We start from the raw sequence: 14,943 nt of genomic DNA, 5'->3' as shown, positions 1-14,943 counted from the left end.
GTTCCAACACCTGAAGAAGGACTCAAAGCTTGTCTAACCTAGCGTGTGTGATGTTTACCTTATCCACCCCAATCCAACACCGGCACCTCCACATCATCTCTTTTATTTTAGTCAATGTTGCATTTACTGAGTTATTCTGGTGCCCGCCTCGTGTTGGAAAGATTAGACTCACCTAAACAAGCTGTGGTTTTCTAAAACCTTACTGCCATTCGCATCGTTGCTATTGTGGTTACTAAGTAGGTCACTTTTCATCTGATAAACTCCGCTTTCTTTCAGACTTTCCAGCGAGACAGGAAATATTAACAGCCAGCCTTCCTCCCCTCCGTATACAAAGAGAGGGGTAAGTGCAGCAGATTCAAACTGGGTTATTTCACATTCGGTACGGTTTAAACTGCTAGATTCTTGGGGAAGGGGGAATATCTTGAGGGCAGACGGTCGTTCAGAGGCAAGATGCCGGTCAGATTCAGTGACATGAGTAACCTGACCTCTCCGAAGACGATGATACAGCTGCTGGAGATGCTGTTCACCTGCACGGCTTTCAGCCTAGTGAGTTTTGCCGGGTTCAGCAGCCGGAGCGGAGCCTTCACCACTTTCGCCATGTTCACCTGGTGCTTCTCCTTCGTCGCCACCACGCTCGTCTTCCTGGCCGAGTTCACACAATTCCACAGCCTCCTCACCCTCTCCTGGAAGAACCTGCCCGTCACGGTGGCCGCCTTCGCCGCCCTCATGAACCTGGCCGCCTCCGTCACCTACCCGCTGATGGTGCTGAGCGTTATCCCGGTCCAGGAGGGCTGGAGCGAACTCCCTTCTCCTTACCAGATCGCGGCCACCCTCGCCTCCTGTCTAGCTTTTTTGGCCTATTCGGCCGAGCTCCTCGTCCTTCTTCAGAAGGACGAGGAAAGAGCTGCTTATATGGCGACCTGGCCCGGACTGCTCAAGGTTCTGGAGGTTTCTGCGACCTGCGTCGTCTTCGTTATCCTGACGACTGTGAGTAGTCCGGAGTTCGCGGGCTTTCGCTGGGCCGTTGGTGCGCTCTGCGCCTGCGCCCTGCTTTCGCTAGCGGTCATCTTCATGATGGTGGGCGACCTCCGAGCGCATTGCCCGTTCCCCGCCCTCCAGGTCCTGCTGGTCTTCAGTGCCCTGGCATTCCTCCTGCAGGGGTCCGTGTTGGTTGTCTGGACCCTGGAGCTCCTCCGCAAAACTCAAGGCCTGGACAAATGCATACAGATGAACTGCCGCTGGAACCAGATGCTTCTGTCTGCTGCTCTCATCGCCCTGAATGTCATGGCCTACCTGACTGATCTGATTTACTCCATCCAGCTGAGCTGCTGCAGGAGCTGACATTCTGCCAGCCTGTGTAATTGGCTGAAGGTAAGCTGCTTTCCCTTTACCCTATCTGAAAAAGGGTCACTGGACTTCTGATGAAGGGTCTAGGCCCGAAACGTCAGCTTTTGTGCTCCTGAGATGCTGCTTGGCCTGCTGTGTTCATCCAGCCTCACATTTTATTATCTTGGAATCTCCAGCATCTGCAGTTCCCATTATCTCTGCTGCCAGATCTGCTGAGTTTCTCCAGAAATTTCTGATTCGGTGTTCTCTTTATTCTTTTTTATTCGTTTTCTCTCAATTTATTTGTCTGTCTGAAGCATTTATCACATCCAATCTTCTCTTCTTTACCCCTTCACATTAATTAAATAACGTTATGGCCAGCTGAATTAGACAGGGACATGGATAGGGTGAACAGCTAAGATATTTTTCTCAAGTTGAAGGGAGTCCAACCGAGGGTGCAGTTTTAAGTTGAGAAGGGAAAGATTTACAAAGGAACTGAGGGCTAATTTTTTTCATGCGGAAGGTGGTGTGTGAATGAAATGAGCCGCCAGAGGAGGTGGTGAAGACAAGTACGATTAGATTTAAGAGGTACCTGGATAGGTTTACGAACAAGGAAGCTTCAGATGACTTTGAGCCAAATGCTGGCAAATAGGATCAGAGATAATGGGAACTGCAGATGCTGGAGATTCCAAGATAATAAGATGTGAGGCAGGATGAACACAGCAGGCCAAGCAGCATCTCAGGAGCACAAAAGCTGACGTTTCGGGCCTAGACCCTTCATCAGAGAGGGGGATGGGGGGAGGGAACTGGAATAAATAGGGAGAGAGGGGGAGGCGGACCGAAGATGGAGAGTAAAGAAGATAGGTGGAGAGAGTGTAGGTGGGGAGGTAGGGAGGGGATAGGTCAGTCCAGGGAAGACGGACAGGTCAAGGAGGTGGGATGAGGTTAGTAGGTAGCTGGGGGTGCGGCTTGGGGTGGGAGGAAGGGATGGGTGAGAGGAAGAACCGGTTAGGGAGGCAGAGACAGGTTGGACTGGTTTTGGGATGCAGTGGGTGGGGGGAGAAGAGCTGGGCTGGTTTAGGGATGCAGTGGGGGAAGGGGAGATTTTGAAACTGGTGAAGTCCACATTGATACCATATGGCTGCAGGGTTCCCAGGCGGAATATGAGTTGCTGTTCCTGCAACCTTCGGGTGGCATCATTGTGGCAGTGCAGGAGGCCCATGATGGACATGTCATCAAGAGAATGGGAGGGGGAGTGGAAATGGTTTGTGACTGGGAGGTGCAGCATAGGAGTAGGTCATATTGGGATGTCTGGTTGGTGTGGGCAAGTTGGACCAAAGGGACTGTTTCGGTGCTGTATGACTGCAACAGACACAGTTTTTATAAAAAAATCACAAACACTGCTGCAGAAGCACACCAGTCTTGAAACCTTAATTCTGTTTGTGTCTCAATGAATGCCAGATCTGTTGAGTTTCTGCAACATTCACTAGAATATTACTATACGAGCTGGAGTAGGTCAATCAACCCCCTCAATCCTCCTCCACAATTGAATACAGTTATGATTGATCTTATCTCGGGCCCAGTCCCCATTATAATTTGGGGCGGCTCAGTGGTTAGCACTGCAGCCTCACAGCGCCAGGGACCCAGGTTCCATTCCAGCCTCGGGCAACTGTCTGTCCGGAGTTTGCACATTCCCCTCATGTCTGTATGGGTTTTCTCCGGGTGCTCCGGTTTCCTCCCACAGCCCAGAGATGTGCAGTCTCGGTGGATTGGCCATGCTAAATTGCCTGTAGTGTTCAGGGGTGCGTGGGTTATATGGGGATGGGTCTGGGTGGGATGCTTCAAGGGGTGGTGTGGACTTGTAGGGCCGAAGGGCCTGTTTCCACACTGTAGGTAATCTAATCTAATCTAATCCTTCAACCCATTTCTGATGAAAAATCTGTTTCCTCCTTAAATGTATGCAGTATCCTCGCACCACTACACTCAGGGCTAGTAAATTCCACAGATTCATGACCCTTTGAGCAAAGTAGTTCCTCCTTATCTCTGTTGTACATCAGCTACTCATTATGTTAAAACTATGACCCTTCATTCTAAATTCTTACAAGAGAAAACATCCTTTCTATACAACGGATATTACCTGCAAATCATTTTATAAAACCGGCCGTCCCTGGGTTACAAATGCTTTTCGTTCTTTAGCACATATGTAGGGTGATATTATGCAAGTTGGATCCCAATATAAAATAGCTATTAATAAGTACGTGAAAACATTTGCATATTAGTTCTTTAAAATTAATATTAACACACCAGGTGTTGTAGAATCTCATTTGTATGTATGAGTACTTGTAAATTGGAGAGATCATCTGTACACATACCTACAAAATTGTATATGTGGTCAGTTGTTATATGCCAACTATGATCTCTCCCTAAGGGCAAAGTAGAATCTATAATTATAGATAAGTTACTGGTCAAATGACATGATTGCTACATTGTCTATCCTCTGTCCAGATAGTAAAGTTGAAAGAGATTATAACAATGATGTAGGAGCCGATGAAACGTTTCAACTCAAGGGTGAAAACTTTATAGGATGACATAGAACAGGGTGATACTTTTTGGCCAGATGCTTATCAGAGCTATTACATTAAGCTCATTTCCCCCCTCCTTCTCTCACTGCCTGAAATTATTTTCCACTTTTTTTGTATTTGTAAAATCCTCCCCAGAAACACTGGTTTCCACCATCATTTTATGCAATTTATTCCTGAACTAACTCATTTTAAAAGCAAGCTTCTTTCTGTTGCCTATGACTTGTGTGCCATTTACTTTAAATCTAAGTTGTTTGGTTGTTAAGGCTTCTGCTACTGAAAAGAGTTTCTCCTCATTTACTCTATCAAAAACATTCACAATTTTGAACACCTCAACCAAACGTCCTCTTCAACCTGTCTCTTCTAAAGGGAACAATTGCACATTCTTCAGTATATCCATTTAAAAGTCTTTCATCCTTGGTTCTTGTCTATTAAAACTTATCAGCACCTTCTGTCTAAGGTCCTATGTCCAGTGCAAAACAAAATACTCAAATTGAGGCCAAACCTAATTTTTTTTAAATTCAGCATGATTTCTTTACTCTTATGCTCTTTTTGATTAAACCAAGGTTCTCCTAACTTTCTGAACTTGTCATGTAATTTTCAAAAATGTGTATATGTACTCTTTTTAGGTTCTGTCTGTTCCAACTTTTCCTTTATGATTGAACAGGAAAACTTTGGAAGAATGTTGCATATGCCTATACTGTTAATATATGTCAAAGTGTAATCCCAGTGAGGAACATGAGTACGGACATAGTTGTGTCTGTAAAACAATAATTTCTGAAGGGTCTAGACCCGAAACGTCAGCTTTCCTGCTCCTCTGATGTTGCTCGGCCTGCTGTGTTCATCTAGCTCTACACCTTGTTATCTCAGATTCAGCACTTTACTCTGTTTTATATCACTTAATCAGTTTCATATTTGCGTTACCACTGTTTGTTTAATCCCATGAGCTTTGTTTTTGCCATCAAGTGTATTATGTGGTGTGCTGTCAAATACTTTTTTGAAAATCTACATGCATAATGATAGGGTTGTGAATCTGTGGAATTCACTAATCCAAAGTATAGTGAATGCTGTATCACTGAATAAATTAAGGATTTTTATAGATTTTTAAATAGTAATGGATTAAAGGGTTATGGAGAGCAGACAAATGAAGCCAAGATGAGATCAGCCACGGTCATATTAACTAGCAGAACAGGCTTGAGGTGTTGATTTGCCTACTCCTGGTCAAATTTGTATGTTTTTAACAGCAAACTTACTACTTTGTTACTGTTTGTTTTATCACTCAGGGAATGTGAACTTCATTGGCTGGTCCTGCATTTATTGCCCATCCTTAATTGCCTGCGAGAATGTGAAAGTGAGCTGCCTACTTGAACCACTGCAATCCATTTGGTGTAGGTACACTGTTAGAGAGGGAATTCCATCATTTTGATCTAGTGATTAGGTTAGAGTTGTGTGCCAGATCAATTGAGAACGCAATCAGAGCAGTCAAATGCGATTTTTCCATTACTGAATCTATGCTGGCTTTTTAAAATTCGTCTATTTTTTTCAAATGCTTGTTAATTTTGTCACGGATCATTGTCTCTAAGTTTTTCCATCACTGCCTCTAGACTAACTGGATTGTAGTTACCAGGTTGAAGGCTTTTTTAAACAGGGATGTAATATTTTCAATCCTCAGACCCTTTACATCACCCCCATATGGGAGAACGATTGGAAGGAATGTGGGCAGAATCTACAGTTTCCATCTTTACTTACCCATCTAATCTAGACCAGGTAAATTTTTTTCAGTGTCCTTTTGTAATTCATAACTAAAATTTTTGATCCTATCCAGATATCACTAGCAGCTCCTCCTCTACTGCTACATGAATGCTCAACTGTGGTAAAGACAGATGCAAAGTACTAACTTAGTACATTAGCCATATCCTGTGCCTCTGCTGAGATTTATTTTGTACCTCATTAGCCTATTCTTCCTTTGACGACTCTTTTTCTATTTGTATGTTTATAAAACTTCTTTTTGAGTTCCGTTCTATCACTAATTGTTTCTCATTCTTCATACTGGCACAAGATGAAGTGTCTCATGCATATGTCAGTTGATACTAAATTCATGGTTAATTTTTAAGTTTGATAGCTTAATGGATATGGACAAAGATAGGTATTATAAAGTTTGTTCTGAGATCATCTTATTGAATGTAGATAAGGGTGAAGCTGTCTAGCCTGTTGAGCCTGTTTAATATGTTCCTGAGCAGTATCGAAATGCTTGGATCTTTACCTTATGCTTTTGGAACACTTTTTTAGTGTAGCCTGTATATTATGTTCCAACAATACCACCTCCCTCATTATCCATCAACAGAACGGAGGCAAAGTTCATCTCCCACCCCAACTGTCAATTCAGTGATTCCATCCCCCTCGCAAGCACAAATATGGCATTTACTGAGCACTGCTTTGGGAACTAGGGCCCAGCAAATTCACTTAATCTCCCTGTTGATATTGAACAATACACAATCAACTGCAGTCTGTCTGTACTTGTACTCTTTTTTTTATTCTGACCTTCTTTCCTCCCTCTCTGTCTGCTCGTCTAATCTCTCCCTTTCTTAACTTTTCTCCACATTGGCTTCTGCTTCCCTATTCACCCCTTCTCCCTACCATCTTTCTCCTACCCTTCAGCCTTTTCATGCTGAGTGCCCGTTAACATAGTTGTGAGGTTCCTGAGTTTCACAGTTTGCTGTAAAATGCAGTCATAATTAGATATTAGCCACTAGTGAGAACGTTGGATAAAGTCTCTACAGCAAGGTGTCTGAAAGCCGAGTATAGCCATAATTGCATTGGAATGCTTTGAGAAGAAAGGGAGGCCTGGTATCTTTTTATAAAGGCAAGGATAATGACTGCTTCACAGGGATCATTTAACTATTGAAGTGGCTACAGTATATGTCTCTAGTGTGCAAACATGTCCTCAAAAACTGTTGTTGAAATACTACCAAACCGTCGAGAGATATCTGAAGTTATCTTTCTATTTTATACTGCATTCCATCTGTTTCCTCTGAGACCAACTAAATTTTCACTCCTTTGTATAACTGTGACTGACCTGAATATTACACTCAGCTGTGATTATCTGTACACAGTAACACAGGATGACCACTTATGTATTTGCTCATGGACTTTCCTGGTGTCCCATATTAAAGGGTCACAGGTCCAGAAGGGATGGTGAGAGCAGGGCTGTCCTGTCTGATGTGTCTCTTCATGTGTTTCAGGTGCTTTCTTGGAAGACATTATCTGCTTGTCAAATGGTTCAGTGTATGGTCACGGAATGTAGGTGCTGTTCCTGCTCCCAAATTCTATAAATATAGAATCTCTGAGCCAGACGTTCTCCATCATTGTCTACCATTAAATCTTTGGTTTCAGACTAGACTGTGGTTTCTCAAGTGAGGAGTTCGCAATCAATTGAAAACTGAGTTGCCTGTGTGGGACTCGCAGAGATCAGATGATTATTTCGTGAGTGTCACAGAAAATCTTGAACTCTATTTGGTTTAAACTGTATCAGTTTAAATATTTAATATTATGTATTTTATAAATAAGGCAACTCTGTTGGGTTGAGCCCAAGATTATTTGTGAAAACTATTTTGTAAAATCTCTCTGCGTAAATTGTAAACTGAACTACTTAAAACCCATGTATTCATGTTCGGTTTGTAATTTGTTTTTCTTAATGTTGTAATTTTTCCTGTTTACTGCCTATTGTGGTTGTTTCTAGGAAATGGTAATTTCTGTGCTCCTGAGCATTACCTGTATTATTTCTCAAGAGGAGCAAGATTTTCGTTTTAATACTAGCATTCATTGTCATTTCATTCGTTGCAAATCTAGCTGGTGCAAACAGGATGGGTGGAATAGCCTCCTGCTCTGTAACAATTCTGTGATTTTGTAGTTGTCTATGTACTCGGCTCCTGGCTGATCACTGCCCAATGATGAATCATGTTGTAATTAACACCATTAAAAGTGTCAACTGAAGATAACAACTAATTTGCAAAGCCATAGTGACCGAAGTGGTGAAAGTACAGATATACACTCAAAGTAATGGCAACATCTCTTCCACATTCAAGTCTAAGGGAAGTAAGCAGTTGGGGATTTGTTACTAATTGAGGAGAATATCACAGCCATTTTGAGGGAGAACACCACCTTGAAGGGCTCATCCAGTGAGGTTATATAAGTGGAGCTCAGGAATAGGAATTAGAGTTCAGGACCGGTATGTTCCTGTGAAATTGAAGGACAAGGATGGCAAGATTCATGAACCTTGGATGACAAGAGGAAAAGGAGGCCTACATAAGGATTAGGAAATCTGAAGATAGACAGAGACCTCAGGATATAAAGAAACAAGGAAACAACTTAAACAAAGAGCTAGGAGGGCTTAAAGGGGCGAGAAATGACTTAACAAACAGAATTTAAGAACATGGCAAGGTTTATGTATGTACATAAGGAGCAAGAAGGTAGCTAGGGAAAAGGTGGGTCTACAGAGGAGCAAATTTATGCTTGGAGCCGGAAGGTGTAGGTGTGGTGTTCAATGAATACTTTGCTTCAGTATTCACGAAGGAGAAGGACATTGTGGTGGTGAATCTAGAGAGGGGTATGTTGACATTCTAGTGCATGTCGATATAAAAATGGTGTTGGATATTTCAAAGCATTAATATAGACAACTCTCCATGCTGTAATGGGATCTATTCCAAAATATTGAGGTACTTGAGGAAGATAATTGTTGGGGCCTTGGACAAATCGTTCCATCCACTTTAGTCACAGGCACAGAGGACTGGAGAATAGCTCATGTTTAAGAGCAACAGTGATAATCTGGGAAATTACGTGCTGGTGAGCATTATGTCAGTGGCAGGGAAATTATTGGAGAAGATTCTTAGGGACAGGATTTATTCACATTTGGAAAAATATGGACTTATTAGTGAGAGGCAGCATGGCTTTTGAGTTTTTTTTAAGGAAAAGATAAAGATCATTGATAAGGACAGAGCACTGAATGTTGTTTACATGGACTGTAGCAAGGCCTTTGAAAAGATGCTTCATAGCAGGCTGATCCGGAGGTGAAGTCACATGGGATCCATGGTGAACTGCTAAGATGGATATGGAACTGACTTAGTCACAGAGGGCTGAAGTGGAAGAGTATTTCTCTGATTGGAAATCTGAGACCAGTGGTATTCTACAGGGATCAGTGCTGGGACCCTTGATTAGTAAATTTACAGATGACGTAAAGGTTGGTGGACCTGTGGATAGTGAGGAGGATTGCCAGAGGATTTAACAGGCTATAGATAGGCTGGAGACTAGGGTGGAGAAATGACAGACAGACTTTAAACCGGACACGTGAGGTGATGCACTTTGGAAGGTCTAACGCAGGAGCAAAGTACACAGGAAATGGCACAATCCTTAGAACCATTAACATACAGAGGGGTCTAGGCATTCAGGTCCACCGTTCCTGGAAAGTGGCAACTCCGGTGGATAAGGTGGCCAAGAAGGTGTATGGCATGCTTGCCTTCGTTGGTTGGGACATAGAGTATAAAAAATGGCAAGCCATGTTACAGCTGCATAGAACATTAGTTAGGCCACATTTGGAATATTGGTTTACAGTTCTGGATGCCACACTACTAGAAGGATGTGGAGACTTGAGAGGGTACAGAAAAGGTTTATCAGGATGTTGCCTGGTTTGGAGGGTGTTAGCTATGAGAAGAAATTGGACAAACTTGGGTTTGTTTTCACTTGAATGTCAGAAGCTGAGGGGTGACCTGAGAGAGGTATGGATGGTTAGAAATGTCAGTCACCAAGGGACGTAGGTTTAGGTAAAAGGGGGAAAGTGTAAAGAAGATGTGAGAGGCAAGTTTTTATTCGAGTGTAGTGAGTGCCTGGAATGTGCTGTTAGGGGGGCTGGTAGACGCAGATACAAGAGCAACATTTAAGAGGTACCTTGACTGCTATGTGACTGGGCATGAATAGAGCGATACAGACTGTGTGGAGGCAAAAGGTCTTTTGTTTAGAAAGAAGTCCGATGTCAGCACAGGCTTGTAGGCCGACAGGCTTGATCCTGTGCTCTGCTTTCTTTTGTCCTTTGTTCTAAGAGTTTTTGTTAATATTCTCTCAACAATAAAGCATGGTGTTTATGTCACCAAATCAGTCATCAAGAGAACCCAAGTCAAAATCTCGTCAAGCTAGTTTCAGAATTTGAATCCAATTTTTAAAAATATTGATCTGGAAATAATAAGTAGCCATGTGTGGACTTTGCTATGCCTTGAGCAATTTGGGCATTGGAGATAAATGTGGGAAATTACAACAAGAATGGAATAAATTGAATCTCCACATCACACAAATCTCCAATTTGTCCCTTGAGTTTCAACAACAAGGTCAGAATCTCCCTGATAAACAGGGACTACTTTAATTCCATGCATTTGCATTTTACTAATACCTCAGTTTGCCCATTCTCCCCGTGTCTGCGTGGGTTTCCTCTGGGTGCTCCGGTTTCCTCCCACAGTCCAAAGATGTGCAGGCCAGGTGGATTGGCCATGCTAAATTGCCTGTAGTGTTCAGGGGTGTGTGGGTTATAGGGGGATGGGTCTGGGTGGGTTGCTTCAAGGGGCGGTGTGGACTTGTTGGACTGACGGGCCTGTTTCCACACTGTGGGTAATCTAATCTAATCAACTTACTTCATTTATATGTAACTTGCAATTCTTCCTTCCTATCCCAAGAAACTAGACTATGACAATTACCTATTTACAAGCCTGAGATGTGAAAATTGCATCCTTTTATTTTACTTTATTTTTGATTGTTGCCCCAACTGTGGAAATGACTGTTTTACAGCAAAGGACTGAGGAAGGAATTGCTGTACTTTTAAAATGCAGATTACTGAAACTCATTGTACAATATGTTTCTCGTGTTCCCATTGCAAGCACGAGGGGAAAGTTGTAAGAGAAAGTAGCCTAAGTTTGTGTGTGTGTGTACAAAATCTGATTCGACATAAATGCACCTGCACAGCTGAGCAGCGAGTGGGTGTTGATGATACTGGCAGAAGCCTTCAGAAAGGGCAGGTGGTGTGTCTGTTGCTCACAAATAAAATGCTGAAGGAAGCCAGTTAATTTTCTTCCACCAGTTGTTGTGAGCTATTACTTTCATCCAATAAGTCAGACTTCATAATTTGAACCGAAATCTGTGTCTCCTGCGGAGAAGTGAAGTAATTGACAGATTTGGGAAACCAAAAGCACCTTTCCAGAGAACTGGTTCCATTGAATGGCTTTCCTAGTTTTTAAATCCCCTCCATTCATGACAGCAATTTTGTTTGGGTGTTCAGGGAGTGGGAAAGCTTTGAGAATGAGATTCGAGGTGTATATTGACAAAATCATAATTATTGAACTGGAGATAATGGGAACTGCAGATCCTGGAGAATCCAAGATAACAAAGTGTGAAGCTGGATGAACACAGCAGGCCAAGCAGCATCTTAGGAGCACAAAAGCTGATGTTTCGGGCCTAGAAGAAAAGGTATGGGTTCCATTACTCATCCCTGTGGCACACCTCTGGTCTCAGGCTTCCAATGACGAAAACAGCCCTCCGCCATCAGTCTCTGGCTCCTGGTCGAAAGCCAATTTTGAGTCGAATTTGTCAAGATCCCATGGGCTGTTACCTCTTGGACCAGTCTTCTATGAAACCATATCAAAGGCCTTACTGAAGTCCTTGTAAAGCATATCAATTGCACTACCAACATCAATATTTTTAACCACCTTATCAAAAAAAACTCAAGTTAGTCAGACAGAGCTCCCCCGCTAACAAATCCATACTCACTATTCCTAATCAATTCCTGCCTTTCTAAGTTTTGCTTAATCCTGTCGTTCAGAATTTTTTCCACTTTTCCTACCACTAACTGGTCTGTAATTACCTGGCTTATCCCTACAGCCTGTCTTGAACAAAGGAACTACATGAGCTATCCTCCGGTCATCTGGCATTTTCTTGTGGCCAGCTAGATATTGAATCTCTGCCACGTCCCCAGGAATATCCTCCCTGCATCCCGTAGCAGCTTGGGGTGCATCTCATCAAATCCCTGGCTACGATGTCTTTCTCTCTGTGAACACAAATGAGAAGTATTAATTTAAGACCTCACACACATCCATTGGGTCCATGCATAGGTTGCTGCTCAGGTCTCAAATAGATCCCACCCTTTCCCTGGTAATCCTCTTGCTCCTCGTGCACTGATAAAAGCCTTGGGGGTTTTTCTTGATCTGATCTGCCAAAGATATTTTCTGGTGCCTCTTTGCTTGTTATGCAATCTTCAATACTCTGAATACTTTTGAAAAACCTCTCCTGTTTTTAATGAGCTGTATCTGACATTTGGTTCCTCCTTTTTCTTTATGAAACTCCCAATATCCCTTGAAATTCAGGGTTCCCTGGGCTTGCTACCCTTGCTTTTCACTCTTAAAGGAACACGCTAGCCCTGAACTCTCGCTATACTACTTTTAAAAGACTTCCACTTTCCAAATGTAGACTTACCTGCAAAAAGCCACTTTTAGTCTATTTGAACCGGTTGTGTTTAATGATATTGAAATCGGCCTGCCTCCCTCTCCCTCCCCCTCCCCCCACAAAAAAAATTAGACACAACTTATGCATTATCTCTTTCCATAATCACTTTGAAACTTAAACATTTACGGTCACGATCCCCAAGATGTTTTTCCATTAAGCTTCAACCGCTTGACTGGCTTCACTTCCTAGGATTGGGTCATGGTGTCATACACCCCAGTCAGTCCAACTCATCCATGCCTAACCAGGTTTCCAAATTAAACTAGCCCCACCTTCCTGTGTTTGGGCCATATCCCTCTAAATTTTGTAACTGTACTTCCATCTGTAACTTCTTCTGACAGTTCATTCTACATACAAACCACCCTCTGTGTGAAAAAGTTGCCCCTCTAGTCCCTTTTAAGACTTTCTCCTCTCACTTTAAAAATATGGCCTAAATTTTGAACACTCCCACCCTAGGAGTGGAAAAAGCTTTTGCTTTTCACCTTGTATATACCCCTTATGATTTTATAAACCTTTGTAAAGTCATCCCTCAACCTCTTAAATGCCCCAGCCTCCTCTTATAATTCAAATACTCCAGCCTTGGCAGCATGTGAAAAATTTGCCTCTCATGTCTTTTTTAAATCTCTCCTCTCACCTTAAAATTGTGCCCCCTAGTCTAAAAGGCAACTACCATTAACTCTATCTATGCACACCATTATTTTATGAACTTCTATCAGGTCACATTTCAACCTCCTCCGCTCAAGTGAAAAATGTCTCAGCCTATCCAGTGTCTCTTCATAAGTCAACTTCCATGCCTCTTTTTTCAAGGACCGCAACTTCCCCTCCACAGTGATCGAAAATGCCCTCGACTGTGTCTCCCGCATTTCCCGCCACCTCCTATCTGCAATAATAACCAAAACAGAATCTCTCTCATCCTCACGTACCAGCCCACCTACCTCCAAATCCAGCGCATCATCCTCCGAATTGTCCGCCATCTGCAATCTGACCCCACTACCAAAGACATTTTTCCCTCCCCACCCTTATGTGCTTTCTGGAGGGACCGCTCTCTCTGTGACTCCCTTCTCCGCTCCACACTGCCTTCCAGCCCCACCAATCCTGGCATGTTTCCCTGCAACCGAATCAAGTGCTACACCTGCCCCTATACTTCCCCCCCACCTCACCCCCATTCTAGGCCCTAAGAAGATCCTCCACATCAAACAGATGTTCATCTGCACATCTGTTAATATGATATACTGTATCTGCTGTTGCTGTTGTGCCCTCCTCTACATTGGGGAAACCAGGCGGAGGTTTGGGGACCCCTTTGCAGAACACCTACGCTCAGTTTGCAACAAACAACTACACCTCCCAGTCGCGAACCATTTCAACTCTTCTCCCCCCCCACCCAACTCCTCGGACGATATGTCCATCCTGCGCCTCCTGCATTGCCACGATGACGCCACCCGAAAGATGCAGGAACAGCATCTCATATTTCGTCTGGGAACCCTGCAGCCCAAGGGTATCAATGTGGGCTTCCCAAGCTTCAAAATCTCCCCTCCCTCGACCACTAACCCCGCTAGTCCCTGCCCTCCTAACCATTCCTCCCACCTCAAGCCCCACCCCCATCTCCTACCCACTAACCTCATCCCGCCTCCTTGACCTGTCCGTCCTCCCGGGACCTACCTAACTCCCCACCTCTTCACTGGCTCTAACCCCACCTCTTTGACCTGTCTGTCTCCTCTCTCCCTATCTTCTCCATTATCCATCTTCTATCTGCCTCCCCCTCCCTTTATTTCGGAATTCCCTTCCCCTCCCCCATTTCTGAAGAAGGATCTCGACGTGAAACGTCTATTTTCCTGTTCCTCTGATGCTGCTTGGCCTGCTGTGTTCATCCAGCTTCACACCGTGTTAGAACATAGAGAACATAGAACATAGAACAGTACAGCACAGAACAGGCCCTTCAGCCCACAATGTTGTGCCGACCATTGATCCTCATGTATGCACCCTCAAATTTCTGTGACCATATACATGTCCAGCAGTCTCTTAAATGACCCCAATGACCTTGCTTCCACAACTGCTGCTGGCAACGCATTCCATGCTCTCACAACTCTCTGCGTAAAGAACCTGCCTCTGACATCCCCTCTATACTTTCCACCAACCAGCTTAAAACTATGACCCCTCGTGCTAGCCATTTCTGTCCTGGGAAATAGTCTCTGGCTATCAACTCTATCTATGCCTCTCATTATCTTGTATACCTCAATTAGGTCCCCTCTCCTCCTCCTTTTCTCCAAAGAAAAGAGACCGAGCTCAGTCAACCTCACTTCATAAGATAAGCCCTCCAGTCCAGGCAGCATCCTGGTAAACCTCCTCTGAACCCTCTCCAAAGCATCCACATCTTTCCTATAATACGGCGACCAGAACTGCACGCAGTATTCCAAGTGCGGTCTAACCAAAGTTTTATAGAGCTGCAACAAGATCTCACGACTCTTAAACTCAATCCCCCTGTTAATGAAAGCCAAAACACCATATG

The 14,943-nt window shown here is 43.6% G+C and overlaps 2 protein-coding genes across 5 annotated transcripts in view; both read left to right on the top strand.

The window, feature by feature from the left end:
• The first annotated feature begins 450 nt into the window (after window positions 1-450).
• LOC125463863 (myeloid-associated differentiation marker homolog) lies at window positions 451-1,341 on the top strand. The gene has a single exon (XM_048555632.1). The coding sequence runs from the start codon at window positions 451-453 to the stop codon at window positions 1,339-1,341; it is 891 nt and encodes a 296-aa protein (XP_048411589.1).
• Window positions 1,342-1,353: 12 nt separating this feature from the next.
• Window positions 1,354-14,943, top strand: part of LOC125463525 (testis-expressed protein 2) — a 238,930-nt gene continuing 225,340 nt past the window's right edge. Inside the window, exons 1-3 of one of the 4 annotated variants that reach the window (XM_059653617.1) lie at window positions 1,354-1,371; window positions 5,578-5,672; window positions 7,148-7,388. The gene's annotated coding sequence lies outside the window, so the exon portion shown is untranslated. Of the gene's footprint in view, window positions 1,372-4,811; window positions 5,294-5,577; window positions 5,673-7,147; window positions 7,389-14,943 lie in introns of those variants that run through there. The other 3 variants (XM_059653618.1, XM_059653614.1, XM_059653616.1) reach the window with 3 other exon arrangements.

Source organism: Stegostoma tigrinum, chromosome 22 (assembly GCF_030684315.1).
Source record: "Stegostoma tigrinum isolate sSteTig4 chromosome 22, sSteTig4.hap1, whole genome shotgun sequence".
Classification (NCBI taxonomy): domain Eukaryota; kingdom Metazoa; phylum Chordata; class Chondrichthyes; order Orectolobiformes; family Stegostomatidae; genus Stegostoma; species Stegostoma tigrinum.
This window is presented reverse-complemented; position numbering and strand designations above follow the sequence as displayed.

Bases quoted from the DNA above. Each gene is read 5' to 3' on its own strand.
- LOC125463863 (XM_048555632.1), top strand. From the start codon at position 451: ATGCCGGTCAGATTCAGTGACATGAGTAACCTGACCTCTCCGAAGACG.